This window comes from Chaetodon auriga, chromosome 9 (genome assembly GCF_051107435.1).
Source record: "Chaetodon auriga isolate fChaAug3 chromosome 9, fChaAug3.hap1, whole genome shotgun sequence".
NCBI classification, from domain to species: domain Eukaryota; kingdom Metazoa; phylum Chordata; class Actinopteri; order Chaetodontiformes; family Chaetodontidae; genus Chaetodon; species Chaetodon auriga.
This window is the reverse complement of record NC_135082.1, coordinates 28,346,372-28,369,838: the sequence shown is the minus strand read 5'-3', so window position 1 is coordinate 28,369,838 and position 23,467 is coordinate 28,346,372. Positions and strand designations below refer to the sequence as shown.

The 23,467-nt window shown below is 44.8% G+C and overlaps 1 protein-coding gene and 1 long non-coding RNA gene across 3 annotated transcripts; one reads left to right on the top strand and one right to left on the bottom strand.

Annotated features, from left to right (window-relative positions):
* The first annotated feature begins 883 nt into the window (after positions 1–883).
* emx3 (empty spiracles homeobox 3) lies at positions 884–20,690 on the top strand. 2 transcript variants are annotated; one of them, XM_076739547.1, is made up of 3 exons: positions 884–1,668; positions 12,820–13,004; positions 19,262–20,690. In XM_076739547.1, exons 1-3 carry the CDS (start codon positions 1,290–1,292, stop codon positions 19,427–19,429), a joined length of 732 nt encoding a protein of 243 aa, XP_076595662.1. In that variant the 5' UTR covers positions 884–1,289; the 3' UTR covers positions 19,430–20,690. The 2 variants fall into 2 exon arrangements, with proteins under 2 accessions (XP_076595662.1, XP_076595663.1); XM_076739548.1 differs by lacking the exon at positions 19,262–20,690 and adding an exon at positions 19,183–19,247 and having other exon boundaries at positions 904–1,668.
* On the bottom strand, positions 16,742–20,720 carry LOC143326076 (uncharacterized). The gene is made up of 3 exons (XR_013077605.1): positions 20,597–20,720; positions 19,243–19,430; positions 16,742–17,434 (listed from the first exon to the last, which is right to left on the bottom strand). It is a non-coding gene; the product is annotated as an uncharacterized LOC143326076 (long non-coding RNA).
* Between the last annotated feature and the right edge of the window lie 2,747 nt (positions 20,721–23,467).

Below are 23,467 nucleotides of genomic sequence, written 5' to 3'. Positions count from 1 at the left end.
CATCATCATCATCATCATCATCATCATCATTACTGAGGGTCACTTCAAACAGTTGTTGAAGACATTTGACACCGTCTCCGTCCAAACAGTCAGAGGACGTGAGATCAAATAAAAACACTCATTTTGATTTTGTCTTATTTCAACATCGAAGGCAGAATCTAGAAAAATGTCAGAAATGAAACAATGTGACTTTAATGTTCATGAACATGGTTTGTTATTGTGATATTAATATAATGTGATGTCACTGAAAATTCATTATGAAGCAGAGGAGGAAGTACTCCGAACTATTACTTCAGTAGAAATACCACAAAGAGTAAAAGTCCTGCATTCAAACTGAAGTGATAGTACAGTAGTATCATCAAAATATACTGTAAGTACCTAAAGTAAAAGTACTCATTGTGCTGAATGACTCAGTAATGTTTATTATTTTAATTATTGATGCACGAACGTGTTCATCACTTTAATTTTAATGACATCATCTTTTATTTATTGGTTGCTTTTGTTTTATTGATCTGAATGTGTTAAACAGGCCAAACTACTCAGAGAACTGCAGTGCAGTAGAAGTACAAAGCAGCAGTAAGTGGAAATACTCAAGTAAAGTAGAAGTATGCCCAGCAGGTACTGACACACAGTACTTGAGTAAATGTAAACTTCGTTACTTTCCGCCTCTAACTTTATCAATACGATACCTGAACTCTGCAGATGATTGTTGATGATTAATGTAGGCCGCAGGCTGCAAAGCATCATCATCACCCTCCTCTTCCTCCTCACCGTCACCCACTCGATCAACAAAATGGCTGTCGGAAAGGTGGCCTCTGCGCATGCTCGGCGCACCTCTGCAGGGAGGGCAGGGCAGGTATCTCCCCGCAGCCTGTTGACTGACAGACACTCCCGGCTCACACTGCAGCATGCGGCGGCAGGAGACGTGAGGAGACACCGACTGATCAGCGCCCGCAGCCCCGCCGCCCTGCGCTCCGACCCGGCTGCTGCTCGGAGGATCCGCGCTGCACTTTGACCGGACACTTTGAGAGGAGTTTGTGGTTTTTCTCCTGCGCGCTGCGGCCAGAGACACCGCCCCGGACACAGGTGAGGGGAAACTTCTCCCGCTCCCAGGTGCATAAATCAGGAATTGCGCACGGCTTTTACGCACAGGCGGACTTCTGCGGAGAGTTATGGCTCTCCGGGGGGAGCTGGGATTCTGAGCTGCCCAGTCCGAGGAACTGGACTAACTGGACGCCGCTTTGTTAATACCTTCATCTTCCTCATCCGCTCCTCTCCAGGTGCTTACAATGTTCCAGCACAGCAATAACAAGAAATGCTTCACCATAGAGTCTCTGGTCGGGAAGGAGGCGATCAGCCGCGGCGGCTCCGGGGACGAGCCCATCCGGCCCACGGCGCTCAGGTTCCCGGAGTCTCTGCACCCCGCCGCCGCCGCCGCCGCCGGGGTCTTCGGCTCCTGCTTCCAGGGGAGCAGCGGGAGGACTTTGTACTCGGCCGGGCCGGACTTGGTGCTACAGGAGCCCGGGACGCACACGCAGAGCCCCGGCGGGCTGCCGCTGCACCCGCTGCAGATCCCCCCGCAGAGCTTCTTCAGCCCGCAGCACCGGGACGCGCTCAACTTCTACCCCTGGGTGCTGCGGAGCCGGTACCTGGGCCACCGCTTCCAAGGTGAGCCGGGAGGAGGGAAGGGGGGGCTGCTTATTTTTATTATGCTCTGAAGTGTCTCCTTCTTCTTCTTCTCTTCTCATTTAGTGCGTTCAGGTTTTTCTCCAGCGGGTTTTTGTGTTCTTCTCTGATTTCAACCACTTTTCTATCTAATATTATTTTTTTTAGTCTTTTTTATTGATCTAAAATTCAGTATTTATTTAGTCCGCGTGCCTCTGAATGAGAGTGTTGCAGCAAATAAGTAAATATAGATATAGAAATAAATAAGACAGAAAATCTTTAAAATCAGGATTTTTCTTTCCATTTTCTTTCTTTATTCTTTTGGTAAATGTTGTATTCTTTTCTCTTATTTTCTGCAGCTACCACAACAACAATAATAATAATAATAATAATAATAATAATAATAATAATAATAATAATAATAATAATGTTATTGGTGTTGTTATTATGATGATCAGAATAATGTGTTAGCAGCTTACACTCCAGTGTAAAAATAAAAATGATGTGATCATTATTAATAATGATTAATAATAATATGTTAGTATCGTGGTGGTATTATTAGCAGTATAAAGTATGTCAGAGTAGTTGTACTGCAGTATTTGAGTGGCAGTTTTAGACCTTGAATTATGATTGATAATCGATGATATTATTGCTCAATTATTGGAGAATTGGATCATTTGCTGTCACAGATTCTGTGAAGAAAAATATAATTTTACTGTTTTCATCTTGAAGCTTTTTTCTTTCACACTCATCGATTTTATTTTATTGATTATTGTTAATTCATGTTCAGATTCTGATTTCTTCTTTCTTCGCTGCTTGTTTCTTCTTCTGCTGCAACATTTTCTGTCATCAGTCTTCTTCTCACATATTCTGAGGAAATAACTAAACACACACACACACACACACACACACACACACACACACACACACACACATACACACACACCTCCAGAGAGATCTGTTGCTTTTGTCATTGCGCGCTCAAACCTGTAACAACATTTCCTGGAATGTTTCCGCAGTTTTCCTTTAATACCAATAATGATAATAACAATGACAGTGATGAAGATGAAGATGAAGATGATGCTGCTGTGTTTCTGACGGTTTCTGATTTTTAGCTCTCTTCAGCTCAACTGAAACTCACCAAACTCCATTAAAGCTTCCCGTTAATTTAAGGAGAAACGTGGAAGAACTTTCAAACGTCCCGTTTCTCCTTCTGTTTCTCCTCATTTTCTCCTCATGCTGCTCGTCATGTTTCTCCTCCTGTTTCTCCTCCTGTTTCTCCTCCTGTTTCTCCTCACGCTGCTCCTCACGCTGCTCCTCACGCTGCTCCTCGTGTTTCTCCTCATGAACTCTTTGGAGTGAATTTCCTGTAAATGTCGGACGCGGAGTTTTTTTATTTTTTATTGTTATTAATTCTTCCGTCTCGCGCGTGTTTCTCGTGAATCTTCAGCTGCTCATAAACTTCAAACTGAATTCAAACGTTTTGTTTCCGCTTTAATTTCTGGAGTCACCGGATGAGTTTCTCTTCAGGGCCTTTCAGAAAATGATCGGAGCCAAACGGTTTTTAGTACTTTGATTTTTTCCATCAGTTTTCTGTTCATTTTTTTCTTTAAATGAATTTTAAACTTTAACTGAATTTTTTGCTTCACGAGCGGAAACAAACTGTAAACAAAGAATCTGATGTGACGAGTTTGAGTCATTTTGCTGTTTGTGCTCATATTTCTGATGAGCGGCTCTGATTGATCTCAGCTGTTTGATCGATCTGATTTATTAACGTTTGATGACGTCAGCTTCGGCGTTTCGACACAAAGTCTCATTAATGTGTTTTCAAGATCAGAAAATTCAAATTCAAACAAAGAACTGATCAAAACAATCGATCCAGAGTTTGTGAACGTGCGGCCGCGACCCAGCAGACAAAATCAGATGATCCAAATGATTCTTATGAAATCGATTTTTTTAGAAATAATAAAACAATAAAAAACAAAACCCTGAAGATGTCGGAGAGAATAAGGATTTTTCTACATTGAATAAAATAGAAAAATTATGATTTTATGTGAAAAAAAAAACAATAACAAATTAATGACATGAAAAAGAAAATTTGAATGTTTAAATTTTTACATGAACAGAAAAAAAGATACATTTCTGAAAGAAACACAGAATAAACATTTTGTTATTATTATTTATTATTGTTAAAGAAATAAAATTAGAAATGAGATATTTTAGGAATATTTGAATCATTTTGAGACTTTTTATTATAATTAGAGAATAAAAATATTTCAGCGTCATTGAAGCTCTATGGGGAAATGTTGAAACCAGCTGCATCATTTTACACATTTATCAGAACAAAGTGACACCGATCAGATTCAAAGGAGCTTTATGGACTCCTGAACCACGTCGTCCTGGTCCTGGTCCTGGTCCTGGTCTGGAACATTAACCCTCCTCGTCTGTTCAAGCGTCAGACATCAAGTTTTTATTTTTCATCATCATCTTTAATCATCTCATCTTCTAATCTTTAGGATTAAAATATTGAATCTTTTGTAGAATTAGTTTCATCAGGTTTAATCTTCAGACTGAAGTTCACTTTTTGTTTTCTTCTTCTTCTTTGTCTGTAAATAAAACAACAATCTGAAGGAGGAAGTCAAATATTTCTGACGGTTGCTCTCCAGTGAAAACCACGTATCTCCAGCTTCCCATGATTCACAGTTTTTCAGATGAAATGAAAGATTAATTTTTCTTTTAGGATTTTTAATCTAAATTAAGAATAAAGTCAGAAATAAAATCAACACTAATAATAAAACTAATAACATCAAAGCTGGTTAAACTTCATGAAGACTTACAGTCGTTTCAGGGTCGATACCTGGTTTCAATGTGACGCCTTCACCTCCTGCATGAGTAACCTTAACGTGGAAGTTTGTCAATCTGCGGCTGTGGGCCCGAACGGGGCCACGGGGCTTTGAGAGAGGGTCCGAGCAGGAAGTCAGTTTGTAAAGTTTAAGAGGCTGAACGCTGCATCGTCACACACACGCACACGCACGCACACGCACGCACACACACGCACACACACGCACACACACACGCACACGCACGCACACACATGCACCCTCAGCTCTTCACTTCTCAGGTTAAAGGCTTTTGTTCTGTGATGCTGTGAAAACAAACTGAAAGTTGAATTTCGCTGCTTTTCATTCAGATTTTTAAAAACAGGAAACTGAAGCGAAGCGACAGAACAGAGCAGAAAACTGGACGAGGACACGAGACGCCAAACACACGAGACAGACATGAGTCAGTGACCTCCTGAAGTCTCAGTGCTGACTGTGAGAGAAAGCTTGAGTCTGCTGCTCGCTGTCCACACAGGATGAAAGACTTCTTCTCTAGTTTTAAAACATCGAACAGGAAGTGATCACCTGGTCTGATCTTCTCTGACATGAACTGACCTGAAATCAGCTCAAAGTCAATATATTTCATGTTTTTCATTGATCAGCTGGAGTTTGATCACAGCAGAGATCAGCTGACGTCCACTCACTGCTCTCACCTGCGCACGCTTCTTCTTCTCTTCTCCTTCTTTGTCTTCTCCTTTTTCTCTTCTCTTAACTTCTCTCTCCATTTCTCTTCTTTTTCTTCTTCTCTTCTTCTTTTTCTCCTTGTGCTTTTCTTCTTCTTGACTCGAGGCTTCGCTCTTCTTCACACTTTAAATCTGACACTTTCTTCTTCATCGTTGTTATTCTTTTTGTGATTTTTGAGTTTTCAGCTTTGAGTGCTGATTGATGCTAAATGCTGTCAATCAAATCTGACAACACCGCTAGCTACGTTAGCTTATCGGCTAATCAGATGAGTAAACAATGAGAACACAGTGACACCTTTACTGCAGTAGAAGTACTAATACCACACAGTACATTTACTCTGTTACAAGTAAAAGTCCTGCATTGAAAATGTTACCTCAGTAAAAATATGTCAGTATAATCAGTAAAATGTACTTGAAGTATTCAGAGTACTCAGTGCAGTAAAGCATCTCTGTGTCTGTTGTCCTCTTGTCTCTGTAGATCATTGTGTCTCTGTGTCTGTTGTCCTCTTGTCTCTGTAGATCATTGTGTCTCTGTGTCTGTTGTCCTCTTGTCTCTGGTCTCTGTAGATCATTGTGTCTCTGTGTCTGTTGTCCTCTTGTCTCTGGTCTCTGTAGATCATTGTGTCTCTGTGTCTGTTGTCCTCTTGTCTCTTTAGATCATTGTGTCTCTGTGTCTGTTGTCCTCTTGTCTCTTTAGATCATTGTGTCTCTGTGTCTGTTGTCCTCTTGTCTCTGGTCTCTGGTCTTTGGAAACATTGTGAAAATAATGAGAAATGTGGTGACAGTGAGCCCAAAGTGACGCCTTCACCATGTTTGTTTGGTCTAAAGCTCCACAAAATGTTTAATTTGTAGAGTAACTAATAACTAAAGCTGTTGGATAAATGTAGTGGAGTAAAAGTGCAGTACTCAGTGCAGTACTGAGTGCAGTATCTGTGTAAATGTACACACAGGAAAAGGCCTCCTGGAGCAGGTGGATATTGTCGAGGAGCTTCTTTCGTGCTGTTACTCGGTCGTGGTTTGTTACAGTGAAACCTCAGTCAGTGATTGAGTTGATGGATCAGCTGATCGATCGGTTGATGGGTCAGTTGATTGATCAGTCGGTCAGCCTTCGTCTCGTTCGCTGCGGTCTGCTGGCCTTCGGTACTTTTCTCTCCGTGGTGGATTAACGAGTCGAGTTTTCATGATCTGAACGACACGAACGCTCACACACGTTCTGAACGTCTCGTCTTCCTTAAAGGAGCCTCTGGTTCATTAAATATACTGAGGAGGAGGAGGAGGAGGAGGAGGAGGAGGAGGAGAGTGTTAGTGCAGACCTCACACACACACACACACACACACACACACACACACACACACACACACACACACTCCGTCAGGTCTGGACTTGTTTTCGGTGCCAGGGGAACCTGATGTGCCATCTGCCCCAACAACCATCCTCCTCCTCCTCCTGCTCCTCCTCCTCCTCTCTTAACATTTTCTCGCCGATATGAACATTTTTGGCGTCTTTTCCTCCTCATTCACGCCTTTCCCTCCTCCTCCTCCTCCTCTCTCTGCTGCTCCTCCTTTCAAACATGTAAACACAGCAACAGTCCTGATGTGAGGTGACTGTTAAGAGATGTGAGCGCCTCCCTTTGAGTGCGTCTCCTCTGTCCACCTCCTCCTCCTCCTCCTCCTCCTCCTCATGTTCCTCCATGTTGGAGCTCCTCTGCATGTGGCTCTGCAGCTCTGTCCTTTCTGTTGCACAGGAAGTGATGTATTTACTGTTTGTGATGTGTGTAACAGACAGTAGAAGAAGAACTGGGTTGTTAGCATTAGCATTAGCAGCCATCAGCCCGTTTGATTGACAGGTCGTAGTTCATCATCTCTCCTTTCATCACCGGCTCCTGTTTACATTCTTCACTCCTCCTTCTCTTCTTCTGTCATCACAGCAGCTGAAGCCGTTCGTCGGTGAAGAGTCACTGACGTGAAGCATGTTCTCATCTCTGCTGGCCTGTTGTTTGGCAGCTAAATTCACATTTTAACCCTTTTCCATCCGTTTAAATGGGCCTGAAACACTGATCCAGAGTGAGCTGAGAGCTGCTCCTGAACCACGTGGAGACTTAACTCTGGTCCACAGTCAATAAGACTGATGACAGCACCACCGAAAATCCTTATTTTACATACAGTTTTCTAACGATGTGTCTGTTTGTTGACCAAAAAAGGCAATTTACCATATTTATTTCAGAAATGTCTAATATTTAAATACAGGAATGAATATTTCGATAATCCATCCTCATATTTAGGCTATATATCTTTAAATTGAGGCGTTTTAGTATATTTATCATTTCAGACCCTGTGTAATATCCCTGTTCAAGCTGAATTCATTGATTTGGCTGTAAATGACCCCTGAAGCAGAACGTGCTCGTCTTCTGGCCGTAGGAAGCGTCAGTCATCTGACCGACTGCCTGCTTTTGTCTCGATCTTCACACCAAAGAGGAGAACGAGGAATGTCTTTTTCGAGTGGCCTCTCATTGGCTGTTATCGGCTGTCTAGATGAAATGGAAGATCGTAATTGGTCAAGTGAGGTGTCAATCAAAAGGTCAGAGTGCAGCGGCCATGAGGAGGCCTACACCCACATGTCTGACAGAGAAAAGACTGACAGACCAGCAGGCTAATCGCAGATGATGGAAGCGTTTCTCGTGGATATTTTAAGTGTTTCCGACTGAATGTTCTCTTCTGTTATCGACCGCTGCCACGTTTCACCTGTGAGTCGCTGTTGTTTGTTTGTTTGTTTGTTGGTGGTTGAACTTGCTGTTGATTGTATTTTGAAAACATTTGTGTCAATTGAATCATGAGAAGTTTAGCTTTCCAACGATGAAGAAACAACCTGAAAGGCAGCAGTTGTGTTCATGGACAGACGGAGTTTTGGCCTCTCTTGGTCTGCTTCACGTGCTGTGGCTGTGATGAACTGTATGGAGGTTAAAGGTAGATGAGAGGAAGCGTCTCAGCTCCTACATGCATCATATCTGAATGGACATCACACGTTTACTTGATGCAGTCTGTGTTTTTTCTGACGTCGGCCTCTTGGCGTCTGCTTTGACTTCAGAGCGACTCGACGGCGTCGGGGTGGAGAAATCTGTCGTTTCTTTAAAGTTCATCGTCTCTGCTCCTCAAACCTTTAGAAAGTTCAGGTTGGGTTTGATGCCGCGAAGGTTCATTTGAGGGGAAATGTGTGTGAAAGGAAGCAGTGCAGCGTATTTCCATTTGATGATATTTTGCAGTCATTAACACGTTTGGTTTGAAAGTAGCTGAAACGAGGTGACAGAGGAGAAACAGAAATAGACGTGATGATGTTGTGCTGTGGAGAAAGTTTCATGCAGATGTGAAGAAACGCGAGGCAGAATGTAAAAAGCTGAAAATGAGAAACGATGTCGAGCCAAACGTCTGCGTCCCGTAAGCGTTTAGCTCGGCGGCGGCTTCTGAGGCCTCACGTCGGCTCTTTAAACCTGCGTCTGTTGTCGTGTGATGGAGGATTTGCTGTCATTAGCTGCAGCGTGTTGTCATTACCTGCTTCCAGTCTGTCAGCTGCGCCGTTAAAAGGGTCAAAACCCTCAAACTAAACGTCATTAGAGGCTTGAAAACAAGCAGCCTTCAAACAGGTTTCACGTCTGTGGGTCGAAGCGAAGCGACAAGTCTGGATTCTTCCTCTTTGTTCTTGTCCATGAAGGATAAACTCAATCTGATCCTCTGCAGACGCACTCTGAACACCCAGCCGAGGTTCCTCAAGCTCGATCCGAACAGGGTCTGGATTTATCCCAGTTTTTAGGTTTTCTTTGGGAAAAGAACAAACATTCGACAGCAGGACTCTTTGATTCAGCGAGTGCGTCACCCTCGAGTCTCTGTCGCGACGTAGCGTCGGTCCGAGGACCCTCGAGCTGGGATCGACCCCCTCGCCCCCCTGAGAGATTAGCAGCTACAGGTGATGGATGACGGACAGGTGGAGTCGAGAACGCTGGAATCAAACACAAACTGAGACGAGTCACAGGAGGAAAAAAGAACATCAACTAAAAATGAAACAGAGATCTAGAAAAAGGGAATAAAGACACAGAAATGGAATAAAAGCAGTGGAAACCCAACTGACAGCAGGTCTGTTGCATTGCACTGTTGCATCATGGGTAAATTCCAGGTGTGAACTGTGATGCACCACAAACTTTCTGAGTGCCGTGTGCAAAGCACCAACCTAACAGTGGAGGCCTCGAGGTCGCTGTTCATCCGTGATGGTGGTTTTACTTTAGGTCTGCAGGTTCTACGAGGACAAACGGAGAATAAAACAGAAGAAGAAGAAGAAGAAGAAGAAGAATCCGGACAGACGGAGGACTTTGACGCGACGTCAGCAGAAGCTTCGTGTGGTTCCAGTTTCTGTGGTTTCGTTCTCTCAGAGCGTTCGCTGCCAAGCGAGCCCGGAGAGCGTCTCCGACCTCTGACCCGCCTGGAAACTCGCCGCCGTTGTTACGTTGACGCATCGTCTCGGGTTATTTGACACTCAACAGAAATCAACCGTCACATTTGCATGCCGAGCTCCTCTGAGACTCCGGCGCCTCCGTCAGTCACGGCTGCGGCTCCCGGTTTGCATATGAATATCACTTCAGAGACGCTAACGTTGGATAAAAGGCGAGAGCACGTGTCTGCTGTCTGCACGCCATCATTGTCCTCCGAGCCTCCTCCGAGCCGCCAAGTAACCGACTTTTTTGCGTGTGGCGTGTCGGCAGCGGCGCCTCCTTTCAGCCGAGCCGCGGCGGTTGAGAAGAAGTCGAGCATGGATTTGTTTTTATGTAAAATAGATTTGAGAAATTTACGTGAGATTTCAATAAACGGTCGGAAAAATGAAGCAGGTGTTTCTTGTGGCTTTGCAGCAAAAGCGAGAACACAAAGAGAAACGCAACGTCCATTTTTAGCGACGCCGTCTCGCTGTGACCGCACGGCAACATGGCTGCTGACCGGCTGGTTTGTTTTTCTAACCTGCGATGATCTCAGAGGTGAAAAGTTAAATCCCGTCACCGCGGCGCCGGTTAGCCTCGAGCACCACGACGGACAGGAAGCCGATGACTGACCTGAACTCGTCTCTAAGATTTCAGTCGGTTCAGCAGAAGTTTAGTCGTTGAAGGTACAGCAGTACTTTATGTACCTGTGGTATTTTTTTATTCTTTGCGTATTAAACTGAATTCTGTGAAGTAACTCGAGTCATCGGACAAAAACGTAAAGAAGACACATTTATTTCCATCACACGGTTCATTACAAGTGAACCACCTGTCATCGATCACGAGGTCAATCAAACGATCGATCATACGATCAGTCATACGATCAATCAAACGATCAACCATACGATCAGTCAAACGATCAATCAAACGATTGATCATACGATCAGTCATACGATCAATCAAACGATCAACCATACGATCAATCAAACGATCGACCATACGATCAGTCATACGATCAATCAAACGATCAACCATACGATCAATCAAACGATCGATCATACAAGCAATCAAACGATCAACCATACGATCAATCAAACGATCGATCATGAGATCAGTCATACGATCAATCAAATGATCAACCATACGATCAATCAAACGATCGACCATACGATCAACCATACGATCAATCAAACGATCGATCATACAATCAATCAAACTATCAACCATACGATCAATCAAACGATCGATCATGAGATCAGTCATACGATCAATCAAATGATCGATCAAATGATCGATCATATGATCAACCATACGATCAATCAAACGATCGATCATATGATCAGTCATACGATCAATCAAACGATCAACCATACGATCAATCAAACGATCGACCATACGATCAATCAAACGATCAACCATACGATCAATCAAACGATCGATCATACAAGCAATCAAACGATCAACCATACGATCAATCAAACGATCGATCATGAGATCAGTCATATGATCAATCAAACGATCAACCATACGATCAATCAAACGATCGACCATACGATCAGTCATACGATCAATCAAACGATCAACCATACGATCAACCATATGATCAATCAAACGATCGATCATACAATCAATCAAACGATCAACCATACGATCAATCAAACGATCGATCATGAGATCAGTCATACGATCAATCAAACGATCAACCATACGATCAATCAAACGATCGACCATACGATCAGTCATACGATCAATCAAACGATCAACCATACGATCAACCATACGATCAATCAAACGATCGATCATACAATCAATCAAACGATCAACCATACGATCAATCAAACGATCGATCATGAGATCAGTCATACGATCAATCAAATGATCGATCAAATGATCGATCATACGATCAACCATACGATCAATCAAACGATCGATCATGAGATCAGTCATACGATCAATCAAATGATCGATCAAATGATCGATCATATGATCAACCATACGATCAATCAAACGATTGATCATATGATCAGTCATACGATCAACCATACGATCGATCATACGAATCGATGCTCACATCGTCACATTTTGATTTGCAGCTTATTCTCAAACAAAAAAATTACAGGTTCTTCTAAAAGCTGCTTTCAAACATTTGGAAAGAAAAAAATGACTCAAACAATTAATGAATGAACAAAATTCAGTTTAATAATCGACCAATCAGCAGAGCTCACGTCTAATTTACATGAAGACCTCAAACAGGAAATATAGAGAAAAATCAAATCACTGAATAAATAAAAGAAAATGAACAGAAGAAAAAACACACACAGATGCACATTTTCAATAATTCAATACAACTTTATTTAAACCTGAAAGTGCAGCAGCTCAGATCAAAACACTGTGAGTCCCAAAGAAACGCAGTCAAAGGATTATTGATGAAAACATTAATAAAACGTTTTCTCTGAATATCAACAAAACAATAGAAAGATAAAGAAAAGCATCCAGTAGTAGTATTAGTAGTAGTAGTATTAGTAGTATTATGTGTTTTCTGTGAGTTTCCTCTTTGCTCCACTTTGTTCTTATTGTTCCGTTCATATTTATCGATGTTTAAATTGATTTTTCTTAACAAACATTTATTTTTCAACGTGAGTCGACCTCAGGAAGTGTTTCAGGAAGTGTTTCAGGAAGTGGTTCAGGAAGTGTGTAAGAAGAAATCATGACTGTGCAAACTGTCACAGTGTGACGTCATGCTGACAAACGCTGAGTCACAGTTCAGGCTGCAGTTTGACTCCACACAGACACACGCACACACACACACACACACACACACACACACACACACACACACACACACACACACACACACACACACGGTCTCTGTGAGGTTCAGTCTCAGAGTGATGCCATCTCGTCTTTGACGTTTCTGCTCAGTGTGTGTGTGTGTGTGTGTGTGTGTGTAATGAGAAACCTGCAGCCTCACGGAGGCTTTGGTGGCATCATGAAAGGACGCTCTGATTAAAGATCTTATCTTATCTTATCTTATCTTATCTTACGATTTCTGTCACCTGTGTCTGAGGACACCTGAGCAGGTCTGAGAGCAGGTGTCACTGCTGCGTCTGATCCACATGTTGGTTTTGTGTCCAGGGGAGGACAGCAGTCCGGAGAACCTCCTGCTCCACGGCCCGTTCTCCAGGAAACCCAAACGGATCCGCACGGCGTTCTCGCCCTCCCAGCTGCTGCGCCTGGAGCGAGCCTTCGAGAAGAACCACTACGTCGTCGGAGCCGAGAGGAAGCAGCTGGCCAGCGGGCTGTGTCTGACCGAGACGCAGGTAGGCATGATGGGAAACCGAGGGGGAGGAGGAGGAGAAGGAGGGCACGATGAGAAACCGAGGGGGGGGGGGGGAGGGCACGATGAGAAACCGAGGGGGGGGAGGAGGAGGAGGAGGAGGAGGAGAAGGAGGGCATGACGGGAAACTGAGGAAGAGGAGAAGGAGAAGGAGAAAGAGGGCATGATGGGAAAGTGAGGAGGAGGAGGAGGAGAAGGAGGGCATGATGAGAAACCGGGGGGGGGGGGAGGAGGAGGAGAAGGAGGGCATGACGGGAAACTGAGGAGGAGGAGGAGGAGAAGGAGGGCATGATGAGAAACCGAGGGGGAGGAGGAGGAGAAGGAGGGCATGATGGGAAACTGAGGAGGAGAAGAAGGAGGGCATGATGAGAAACCGAGGGGGGGGGGGGGGGGGGGGGGAGGAGGAGGAGAAGGAGGGCATGACGGGAAACTGAGGAGGAGGAGGAGGAGAAGGAGGGCACGATGAGAAACCGAGGGGGAGGAGGAGGAGAAGGAGGGCATGATGAGAAACCGAGGGGGGGGGGGGGGGGGGGGGGAGGAGAAGGAGGGCATGACGGGAAACTGAGGAGGAGGAGGAGGAGAAGGAGGGCATGATGAGAAACTGAGGAGGAGGAGGAAGAGGAGGGCATGATGGGAAACCGAGGGGGGGGGGGGGGGAGGAGGAGGAGGAGGAGGAGGAGAAGGAGGGCATGACGGGAAACTGAGGAAGAGGAGAAGGAGAAGGAGAAAGAGGACATGATGGGAAAGTGAGGAGGAGGAGGAGGAGAAGGAGGGCATGATGAGAAACCGAGGGGGGGGGAGGAGGAGGAGGAGGAGGAGAAGGAGGGCATGACGGGAAACTGAGGAGGAGGAGGAGGAGAAGGAGGGCATGATGAGAAACCGAGGGGGAGGAGGAGGAGAAGGAGGGCATGATGGGAAACTGAGGAGGAGGAGGAGGAGGAGGAGGGCATGATGGGAAAGTGAGGAGGAGGAGGAGGAGGAGGAGGGCATGATGGGAAAGTGAGGAGGAGAAGGAGGGCATGATGGGAAACTGAGGGGGAGGAGGAGAAGAAGGAGAAAGAGGGCATGATGGGAAAGTGAGGAGGAGGAGGAGGAGAAGGAGAAGGAGGGCATGATGGGAAAGTGAGGAGGAGAAGGAGGGCATGATGGGAAAGTGAGGAGGAGAAGGAGGGCATGATGGGAAAGTGAGGAGGAGGAGAAGGAGAGCATGATGAGAAACCGGGGGGGGGGGGGAGGAGGAGGAGGAGGAGAAGGAGGGCATGACGGGAAACTGAGGAGGAGGAGGAGGAGAAGGAGGGCATGATGAGAAACCGAGGGGGAGGAGGAGGAGAAGGAGGGCATGATGGGAAACTGAGGAGGAGGAGGAGGAGGAGGAGGGCATGATGGGAAAGTGAGGAGGAGGAGGAGGAGGAGGAGGGCATGATGGGAAAGTGAGGAGGAGAAGGAGGGCATGATGGGAAACTGAGGGGGAGGAGGAGAAGGAGAGCATGATGGGAAACCGAGGGGAAGGAGGAGGAGAAGGAGAAGGAGGGCATGATGGGAAACTGAGGGGGAAGAGGAGAAGAAGGAGAAAGAGGGCATGATGGGAAAGTGAGGAGGAGGAGGAGAAGGAGAAGGAGGGCATGATGGGAAAGTGAGGAGGAGGAGGAGGAGAAGGAGGGCATGATGGGAAAGTGAGGAGAAGGAGGAGGAGAAGGAGAAGGAGGGTATGATGGGAAACTGAGGAGGAGGAGAAGGAGGGCATGATGGGAAACTGAGGGGGAGGAGGAGAAGAAGGAGAAAGAGGGCATGATGGGAAAGTGAGGAGGAGGAGGAGAAGGAGAAGGAGGGCATGATGGGAAAGTGAGGAGGAGGAGAAGGAGAAGGAGGGTATGATGGGAAAGTGAGGAGAAGGAGGAGGAGAAAGAGGGCATGATGGGAAAGTGAGGAGGAGGAGGAGAAGGAGAAGGAGGGCATGATGGGAAAGTGAGGAGGAGGAGGAGGAGAAGGAGGGCATGATGGGAAAGTGAGGAGAAGGAGGAGGAGAAGGAGAAGGAGGGTATGATGGGAAAGTGAGGAGGAGGAGAAGGAGGGCATGATGGGAAACTGAGGGGGAGGAGGAGAAGAAGGAGAAAGAGGGCATGATGGGAAAGTGAGGAGGAGGAGGAGAAGGAGAAGGAGGGCATGATGGGAAAGTGAGGAGGAGGAGAAGGAGAAGGAGGGTATGATGGGAAAGTGAGGAGAAGGAGGAGGAGAAAGAGGGCATGATGGGAAAGTGAGGAGAAGGAGAAGGAGAAGGAGGGCATGATGGGAAAGTGAGGGGGAGGAGAAGGAGAAGGAGGGTATGATGGGAAAGTGAGGAGAAGGAGGAGGAGAAAGAGGGCATGATGGGAAAGTGAGGAGAAGGAGGAGGAGAAGGAGGGCATGATGGGAAAGTGAGGAGAAGGAGGAGGAGGGCATGAGGAGGGCATGATGGGAAAGTGAGGAGAAGGAGGAGGAGGGCATGATGGGAAAGTGAGGAGAAGGAGGAGGAGGAGAAGGAGAAGGAGGGCATGATGGGAAAATGAGGGGGAGGAGAAGGAGAAGGAGGGTATGATGGGAAAGTGAGGAGGAGAAGGAGGGCATGATGGGAAAGTGAGGAGAAGGAGGAGGAGGGCATGAGGAGGGCATGATGGGAAAGTGAGGAGAAGGAGGAGGAGGGCATGATGGGAAAGTGAGGAGAAGGAGAAGGAGAAGGAGGGCATGATGGGAAAATGAGGGGGAGGAGAAGGAGAAGGAGGGTATGATGGGAAAGTGAGGAGGAGAAAGAGGGCATGATGGGAAAGTGAGGAGAAGGAGAAGGAGGAGGAGGGCATGAGGAGGGCATGATGGGAAAGTGAGGAGAAGGAGGAGGAGGGCATGATGGGAAAGTAAGGAGAAGGAGGGCATGATGGGAAAGTGAGGAGGGGTTATGTTTTATTATGTTATCAGAATATGAACATAAGATGAAATAACAAAAGTAATGAATGAATGAATGACAGATGAATGGATGAATATGTGTCCAGAAAAAAATCGCAAATAAAATAAAACAGGATCATTTCTCCCAGAAAATTTGTATGAATGAATGAACAAGTGAAAAGTGAAGCTAAACTACTTACGACTAAAAATATGCATATGAGTAAATGAATGAATGAATGAATGTAGGATTGAAAACATGACAACTTCTTGCAGTAAATATGGATGAATGCATGAATGAAAGTTTTTGACACGAATCAAAAATGAACAAATTCTGAAAATATGGTTTATTTAAAGTCAAATATTCAGTAGCATCCAAAATAAAATCAAATGTGAAAGGATGAATGACTGGATGAATACATGAAAAGATGACTCCAGAAAACATGCATCAATGATTGAATGACTGGATGAATACATGAAAAGATGACTCCAGAAAACATGCATCAATGATTGAATGTATGAATGAATAAATGATTGATGGCAGCATGAATACATGAATAAAACCTGCCCAGAAAAAGTCAACGAAACATGATGTTACCTAAAATATGAATGAATGAATGAATGAATGAATGAATGAATGGATAAAAACTGCTCAGAACAAAAAGACAATAAAACGTGATGATTTCTTCCAGGACAGATGAATGCATGAACAAATGAGTGAATGAATATAAACTGTCCAAAAAAAAAGAATTTAAAACATTAAAAACAGCAGACCTCTGAAAAAAATGAATGAATGAGTGAATGAACAAATTAATATTGACATGAACCAAAAAAAGAACTACTTACTTAAAATGTTGTTAAACTAATTCATGTAATAATACAAATGAACACATGATAATAAATAAAATGAGATGATTTCTTCCAGGACAAATGGACGGATGAATGAATGAATGAGTGAATGAATATAAACTGTCCAATAAATAATCTGGATGAATGAAAGAATTAGTGAACAAATAACTGACTGATGAACGGATGAACAGAAGAATAAAAACTGGACAGAAAAAATAATTTTCTGTGGAAAGTATGAACGAATGATGAATGAACGGCTGAACCTCGCCTGTCCAGAGCGAGCGAGGACAGCTGTGGGACAGGCTGCTGGTCCGGGATCAGTTGGGTGACGGCGGCTGGCGTCGGTCCAGGCGGGAGGAAGTGAGTCGTCAGTTAGTCAGGTGGAGACGCTCCTCCACCTTTTCTCAGTCGTGATTGGCAGTGTTTGTCATCAGGTCGCCACGGCGATACGAGCCCTGACGCCAGCGGATCGCCGTGAGTCATCCTCCGTTATTTATGAGCTAATTTCACAACGATCGGAGGACGGGAAGACAAATCCATCAATCCGCCGTCAGCGCGCATTAATCAGACGTGAATGAGACGTTTTGCAATCGCTGCAGGTTTATGGAGAATAATGATTCCTCGACACGCTTCAGGGCCTCCGTCCAAAACCTGCAGAGGTGCAGAGGGAAGTAATTAAACACATGTACAGCAGTGAGGTACTTCTACATTACTGCAGTATTTCCACCTGTCCTCTGAAAAATACTGCACTTTCTTTAAAGGTGAATTTAACTTCAGAAGCAGAAACAAGTTGATTTTTTGAGGTGACTGAAAACGTTTTGCTGCCTCGTCCACAGCGGCACAAAGTACTGCAGTACACCGAGTACAAATACCTCAAACAAGCCCGCTTCAGATACTCTCAACTGTCCCTTCAAGTGTGCGTGTGCAGAGTTCGGCACGGTGTGGAAACAGATCAAACTGAAGGTCAGAAGTTCAAAAGATGAATTCTACTGAGTACTTTTACTGATAGTTACAGTATAATGGAGTATTTTTTACAGTGTTATGGACTATTTTCAAGGTGTAATGAAGTATTTTCTTCACAGCGTAATGGAACATTTTTTACAGTGTAATGGAGTATTTTGGCAGTGTTACAGAGTATTTTCACAGTGTTATGGAGTATTTTCTTCATGGTGTAATGGAGTATTTTGGCAGTGTTACAGAGTATTTTCACAGTGTTATGGAGTATTTTCTTCATGGTGTAATGGAGTATTTTGGCAGTGAGGTGCTGCTGTCTGTCTGGCTTCAGTTGAGGATGTGAGTACTTGTACTTGTCTGTCCTCAGTGAGACGTGAGCTCTCGTCTGTCTTAAGTGTTTTGTCAGCAGCTGAGCTTTTATTTGGATTTTGTCAGAGAGGATTAATCTCTGGAAGGAGCTCAAGAGAAATCACCTCCTCGCTCAGCGGCGACTCGTCAGCGTCATAATTACACGACGCGGCGTCACGCAGACGTCGAAGTGTGACCCGAGGTCTTCGGCGGCGCTCGGTCCGGATCGTCGGACAGATTTAACGTCGGTCGTCGACAGATTGAGCAACGCAGCTCAGGCTGAGTCAGCCGGCACTCGGCCGGACGTGTTCCAGCAGCTCTGCGTGTCACGCTCGTGTTTTACCAGCACAAAGATCTTAAATCACCGTGAAGCTCCGACACATTTATGACTGACTGTCAGCGGGAGAAGGAGCGGGAGAAGGAGCCGCAGAGGAGCCGCAGAGGAGCCGCAGAGGAGCCGCAGAGGAGCCGCTTCCTGCCGCTCCTCCAAACAGGAGGACTATAGATCCTAATGATGAAGGAGCTGACAGAATAACAAGTGATAGTAGTAGAAATACACGTGGGTGGATGCGAAGGCCTACAAACATGGTGGAAAAGTTTCCTGTGTGTGTGTGTGTGTGTGTGTGTGTGTACTGCAGTATTTTAGTTGAATCTGCAGTTGAACGTAGCAGAAAAACAGCAGTTTTTAATTATTTGATGTGAGTTTTATCAGCAGAGGCGCATCATGTGTTCATCAGCTCATTCATTCATTCATTCAGCGGCTTGTGAATGTCCCTCCAAGATCAATAAAGTTTCATTTAACCCATAAAAAAAACAGAATTTATTTTGTTTGTGAGAAATGCAGCAGCAGTACTAGTAGTATTAGAAGAACACAGTAACAGTGAAAGTACTTGTACATAAAAATTGTACTTGAGTAAATGTACTTTGTGACTCTCCTCCAGTGTGTTTGAGGTGTTACATTCAGGTTCATGTGTTCATGATGTAGTACAGTAATGTGTAGTATTATTAGTCAGGATGAAAACTAAGAGGATAATAATACTGCGCAGTAAGTGTACAGAGGAGGAGCTGTCACAGTATTTCTCTGTCATGTGTTAAAGCAGAGGGCTCACCTGTCTGAGGGCTCACCTGTCTGAGGGCTCACCTGTCTGAAGGCTCACCTGTCCTCTCTCTGTGCAGGTGAAGGTTTGGTTTCAGAACCGCAGGACGAAGCACAAACGTCAGAAGTTGGAGGAAGAGTCTCCTGAAGCTCAGCAGAAGAGGAAGGGCAGTCAGCACGTGAACCGCTGGAGGGCGGCCACGCAGCAGGCGGGAGGCGAGGACGTGGACGTCATCAGCGACGACTAGCCTGCAGAAAACACACACACACACACACACACACACACTTTCTGACCGTCATTTTGGTTCGATTCAGACATCAAATTCACTTTAAAGGTGCATTCAGGCGCCTTTTCTACAACGGGATTGGCTAACTGAGCTAATGCTGCTAACAGGCTCAGCTCAGTTTTTCCTTCCTGCCTCCAGGAGTCCATCATGAACGTGATCATGTGGGTTAAGTCACCAAACCAAAACCAAGATCATCTCTGCTCTAAGAAATTCACAATAATGACACTGAACTCACAGGAGGACGTTCAAACGTCCCCACAAACAGCTGCTGTGAACCAAAAGCTCTAATGCAGCTGGAAACAGTGGAACAGAAGTGCGCGCAGCCGACCCTGAACGCACCACGAGGCAGCCTTAGCTCTGATGTGACGCAGTGACCAAACTGTTGAGGAAGAAATCTGAGCCGTGATGAAGTTTTGAGAGCTTGAAGGACAGAATGAAAAGTTAAATCGATGTTTTGAGGGTTGAGTTTGTAGATCTGAGCGAGCAAAACAAAAAAATAGGACTTTCAGTGATGATGAGTTCAGAGACACGAAAGAAACCGTTTATTCTAACTCTGGATTAAATCCATCAAATGTGGCGTCTGACCATTTTCTTTGAAACACACCAACAAAGAAAGGAGCTTAGATTTCAAAATAAAGTCCATGTTGTAACATAATCATCAGCTTTTTGTGTGAAGACTCGACCCGTTCAAGCTGAAACAGGATGTTCAGTTTCAAAATAAAAGCTGGTGCTGCAACATTTGCCATTTTAGAACAAGCGCCATGCTTCTGAGTGAGGCTGTGAATTCCATTAAAGGTGATAATAGTTGTCGGATCAGAGGATTTGACCTCGGCGTTGACCTGAGGCGTCAGGCGGACGCACTTCCTGTTCCATGATTGGTGAAATGATTGACAGGTGCCTGTCATGTTCTGCCTTGACTCGCTCTCAAATCTTCATGTACGGTTTTATGACGAGTCAGATTTGTTTCATCATGAACAAACTGCGCCAGTAAGAGATGAGAGAATCTGACAAAGGCTCCAAAATAACATGAAACACGTCAGACTGTAACCTGACGACCTATCAGACCGTTTCCCCTTTGTTCCGATCACACACACACGAACACACACACACACATTGTCAACAGCTTACCTTTGTGAGGACTGATGGATGTCCCTGAAGGCATCAGCACTCAGGAGGTCAAAAAAAAAAAAAAAACACAAGAAAAACTGATCAGCCACGAAGGAGGAGCTTAAAAACTGTAACTTCCTGTCGGAGTTGGTCTGTAAAAATAAAAGAATAAACAAACAGGAGTCCAAACGTGGTCACAGCTGTTGACTGAACGCTCGACGGTGGATTTTGGTGCCAAACGAAACCAGCGTCCCGAAAAAGAGACGATTAAAGTGAGAAGCTGCTCGGCTGAAGGTTTCTGAGCGTCTGTCTGCAACAGACGGCGTCGGGCTCGCAGGAAATCTGCTCGCCTGAACAACATGTCTGACAGAGAGAGAGACGGAAAATCAGGCTCCTCCAGCAGGAGAGACGACAAAGTCTCTTCAACTTCAAATCGTCCTCCGAGCGTCAGACCGTGATGTTCTTCACAGGCCAGACTCCATCAGAGCTTCACGTCTGTCAGCTCGTCATTTTGTCCCTCAAACAGCTGATCAGGCTGGAATCAGTCAGTCAGTCAGTCAGTCAGTCAGTCTTTACATTGATTTTCACTAAAGAATCATCATTGACTCTTAATCTTCAGTCATTCAGGTTCATTAAACGTGGCTCAGAGTTCTCCCCTCTGTCACTTGTGTTGAAAAGCATTCTGGGAAATGTAGGACAGTAACAGTCAGTGTGGAGGAGACACTAAAAGGAACATTACAATGTTTTTTCAACACAGGTCAATGGTGGAATGTGCTGAACATCACAGACTGACGACACCTGAGTTTTAATTTGAAAAGCTTCACTTCCTGTCGGAGGAACCTGAGATCTGACGTCTGTCGAGCTGATTGGACGAACCTCCGAGTGAAAAACAACCGAAAACTGAGCGAGAGACACGAGTGTGTGTGTGTGTGTGTGTGTGTGTGTGTGTGTGTGTGTGTGTGTGTTCATGGTAATGAAGGAAATGTCACCCAGGACACACACACACACACACACACACACACACACACACACACAGTGATGTCACTGCAGTGTTTGTGTCGTTCTTCTCTGGAGGTTTGTCTGCGCTGCTCAGAGGCACTGCGGCAGAGTGGCACACCAGCTGATCCCGGAGCAGTTTGGAGCGGGTTCACTTCTCGTTGCGCTGGTAGTTTTTGTCTCTGAAACAAAAGAGCAGATGTAGGTATTTATGTAAAAAGGATTTGAAAGTATTCTATGCATCTGACGTGTACATAGCGATGATAACAAGGACGTGTGGACTGTCCGTCTGTCCGTCTGTGTCCCTCACTGCATCCGTTCATCTGTTTGTTTCTGCTTCCTGGACAGATTTACCTCATCATCTCCTTATGTAGCACTTCTTCTTCTTCTTCTTCTTAGTCAGATCTATTTTTTCATCGTTTTAGGATCGAATGCACTAACTGTACAACTGGTTTCCTCTGACGAAGGAAAATGGACAGAAGCTTTGTACTTCCTGTGTTCAGATTTGGAAAAAATATAAATAAAATGAGATGAAATCAGACGTTTTGTTCTTTGGAATCTGATGTGATTTTTCCTCTTTTACTAAAAAAACTGACCGTTTCATGGTTTCATTTGTGATTTTGAGACGTTACATGAGAGAAAATTCCAGCTTCATTTTCATATAAAGCAATTTTTATTTTAGAGATTTGGTGTTGAAGAAAAAGAAAAATACAGTTTCAATCATTTTTAGAACAAAAGTGGAAATTAGAATTTATTATTGGAGTTTTGATTGTATTGCCATTATTATTATTATTATTATTATTATTATTATAATAGAATATTTAGTTGAAACTAAAGAGGCAACATTAAGGACATTTAATGAATTAAATACAAATAAATACTATTAACTGAATTAATGATACTTAAACACAAAGTTAAACCATCAAAGATGATTTTGAAGATGTTGAAATGTCACAATGACGAACACAAACGTGTGAGTGTTTGAGAGCTGACACACAAACGGTCGTCTCACCTGTCACCAATCAGCCTGTTTACCTGTGGAATGTTCCAAACAGGTGTTTTTGGAGCGTTCCACATCTTTCAGTCTGTGAAAGGTGTTGCTGCATCAGATTCACAATAAGAGACCTTTACAGAAATCAATGAAGAACATGAAACATCTTGACTTTGAGCTGTTCTCAGATCAGGTGATCACTTCCTGTCTGACTGATGTGTCACAGCGTCCGGACGGTTTCAGACCTCCTGCAGTGTTACACGTGAACGGACGGACGATGTGAAGCGTGAACAGTTGAACACATAAGAAAGAAGCTGTAACCTTCCTCACCCTCATCCTCATCCTCCTCACCCTCTTCATCCTCACCCTCATCATCCTCATCACTGTCGAATGATTTCACAGGAAACCATCGACAGCACAAAGAACAAAAGCAGGTACACACACTGTGGCTGATGGAGACGTGATGAAGACCCCCCCCCCCCCCCACGCTACCTGCCTGTATGTTGGTGGTGTTTCCATGGAAATGCTTCAGTCTTCAGGATGAGAGGCTGAGATGAAGGAGCAGATGGTGGAGGCGTGTAGGTGCACGACTGACAGAAACAAATTATCACTCCTCTTCATCTCCTCCGAGTGAGCGACTGTTTGAAACAGCAGCGACGCTGACAGGTGAGTCCAGGTGAGCCGCGCCATTAGTGATGGTTATTAAATTCAATTATCAAACCGGCAAAACAAAGAGAGACGAGCACTGATGGATTTAATGAGTCCAGCTGAGAGGACACAAACGTCATCACGTGCGTTTGTCCTCAGAGCGCCGTTTAGCACCACATTAGCCTCATCTGCACATGCTGAGTAATTTCTGGGGGAAAGCGCGACGTTCACGCGAGAAGCAAACTCGTTCTGTGTCA